Source organism: Myotis davidii, unplaced genomic scaffold, assembly GCF_000327345.1.
Source record: "Myotis davidii unplaced genomic scaffold, ASM32734v1 scaffold67, whole genome shotgun sequence".
NCBI classification, from domain to species: Eukaryota; Metazoa; Chordata; class Mammalia; order Chiroptera; family Vespertilionidae; genus Myotis; species Myotis davidii.
The window spans coordinates 1223947-1226406 of record NW_006298521.1 but is presented as its reverse complement, the minus strand read 5'-3'; the positions used below and the strand labels follow the sequence as shown (position 1 = coordinate 1226406).

The window sequence follows — 2460 nt, the reverse complement described above, 5'->3', positions numbered from 1 at the left end:
GCTTCAGTTTTCCATTTGTGTTTCATTCAGTTGATGTGGCACCCATTTTCCTTCCTTTAACATCTTTCCCATTGCTTCTAAGCAATCGGGAATTGTTTGCTGAGCAACGTTCAATCTTTCTGCAAGTTGTTTTTGAGTTTGCAATGCATCTTCATCCAATAATGCTTGTAATTGTTGGTCTTCAAGCTTTTTTGGTTGACCTGGACGTTCTTTGTCTTTCACATCGAAATCATCACTTTTAAAGTGTTTAAATCAGTGCTCACAAGTACCTTGAGATGGAGCATGTTCGCCATAAGCTTCCTGAAGTGTACGATCACTTTTCCTTCAAAATAAAGTAATGAATTAAAGCTTCCCGCAAATGCTCTTTTTTCGGCACAAAATTTGACATTTTTAAGCGTAAAAATATCTATGATGTTAACACCTTCAGCAAGTTTGACATATGAAGTTTTGAAGCTTGTTGTCAATACAACAAAATAGCATACATATCAAATCGCATACATATCAACATATGTGTAACTCCAGCTATTGAAAAAATCTGCATTATTAAGTGGTACACCTGGCATGTCATTTGTGGCCAGAACTTGTTTTCTCCTTTCCTTACCTCCTGTCTAAAATGTGACCTCTGCTAAAATAGAGAAAAAGACTCTTGGAGTATATTAGCACATCAGATTTATGCTAGAAGAAATGGTCAGTGTTAGCAAGAGAAGTATGGTTTTAGAGATGCTTCATTCTGAAGATTCCAAACGATGGAGGCCTCTTCTGGAGAGGAAGGCTGGATGGAACCAAAGGGACTTTGTCTGAGGGCAGCACAGAAGGGGAAGGATGTGGAAAGCAGAACAGAAAAGTAGTTCACTAACATAGTAAGAACTCAGAGATGACTTGAGAGGCAAAACAAATAAACTATTTTTGGCATATTCTGGATTAGCTAATATTAAGATAGTCTTTCTGGCCGAAACCGGTTTGGCTCAGTGGATAGAGCGTCGGCCTGTGGACTGAAAGGTCCCAGGTTTGATCCCTTGAACCAAGGCATGTACCTTGGTTGTGGGCACATCCCCAGTAGGAGGTGTGCAGGAGGCAGCTGATCAATGTTTTGCTCTCATCGATTTTCTAACTCTCTCTCTCCCTTCCTCTCTGTAAAAAATCAATAAAATATATTAAAAAAAATAGTCTTTCTGAACTACACAGCCATACCTTTCCTAACATGGGAGACCAAACTAAGGGTGCATACTTCCAATGAACCTAGAGTGATTCAAATACAGTGAGAAAAAAAGCAAACCAATGTCCACTAGTAGACCTTGCTTTATCTTCTGATTCCTTGGGGGTCCATCCTTGCTCCCCTGCCCTCTCATACGTGCATGGATTCAGTGAGGCATGTTCTTGTGAGAACCACCTTGAGTTGTTGGGGAAGGTGCACATGCAATGCTATCGAGTGCAGGGAACTGCCCTGCAGTGGCCTGCGTGCTGCCTGAAGTCCCCTGTGGCACCTCCCCAAAGGACCCAAATTCCAACAGCATCAACTCTCCCATTTCTCTTGGGCACCTCTACACAGGTCAGAAACACGGGTCCATCCTGTGGGCTAAAGGGCCTGGATGAGCAAGAGACAGGGGAGAACTGCACCACGTTCCTGGTGCTCGGGAGTGAGGATCGATGGTTCTCTCTGTCCTGAACGAGGAGGTCTTCCCTGCCTGCGAAGGGGCTTTAGAGCACAGGGACAGTCCGCAGAACCGGGACCCACTAAGCAGCACAAGGCATGACAGCAAGTTCGACACCATGTGCTCATTCAGAACCCACTGGCTAGAATACCTCTACTTCAATGATGTCATCTAGGGACCCCAACAGAAGATGGATTTCAATGTCTTGAACTTTGCAATCAAGCAGCATATTATGCTTCTCTAGCCATTTCTGTTCCAGAGAAGACTGAACAACCACAACTTCTTTTTGCCGTTTTCCCACTTCCCTGCAAATACAGATAGGAAAATGTGATTACATTTCACTCGTCACGTAAAGTTGCACCAAAAAAGAAAACTGTGTTATAAGCTTACATGAAATTATTTTTTTCTATGAATGCTGTAAGTTCCCCAACGATCTCACTGACCCCAATGTGACTAGCTAACCCAAGGGAGACTATTCAATAATGAGTATTCTTCCTCCAATCAGGCTAGCAACAATACTGTTTTTTCTGCTTACTTTAATTCTAAATCTGTACAAATTTTCAAGCTGCATTTCTATTTATGTATTTAACTGAATTTAATGGGGTGACATTGGTTAATACAATTACATAGGTTTCAGGTGTACAATTCTATAATACTTGTCTGTGTAACTATTCTGTGTGCTCATCACCCCAATCAAGCTGCATTTTTCCCTGAATATACGCTCTACTAGAGGCCCAGTGCATGAGATTTGTGCACGAGGTGGGGGGGTGGGGATGGGGGGGGGGTATGGTCCCTCAGCCTGGGCTGT

At 42.7% G+C, this 2460-nt stretch overlaps 1 protein-coding gene across 2 annotated transcripts in view; it reads right to left on the bottom strand.

The window, feature by feature from the left end:
- The window catches only part of SMC1B (structural maintenance of chromosomes 1B), a 54153-nt gene that overhangs the window by 12560 nt on the left and 39133 nt on the right, over nucleotides 1-2460 (bottom strand). For both annotated transcript variants that reach the window (XM_015570750.1, XM_006774157.2), the window contains exon 18: nucleotides 1804-1957. In XM_015570750.1, coding sequence (XP_015426236.1) covers nucleotides 1804-1957 — 154 coding nt within the window. The remainder of the gene's footprint in view (nucleotides 1-1803; nucleotides 1958-2460) is intronic.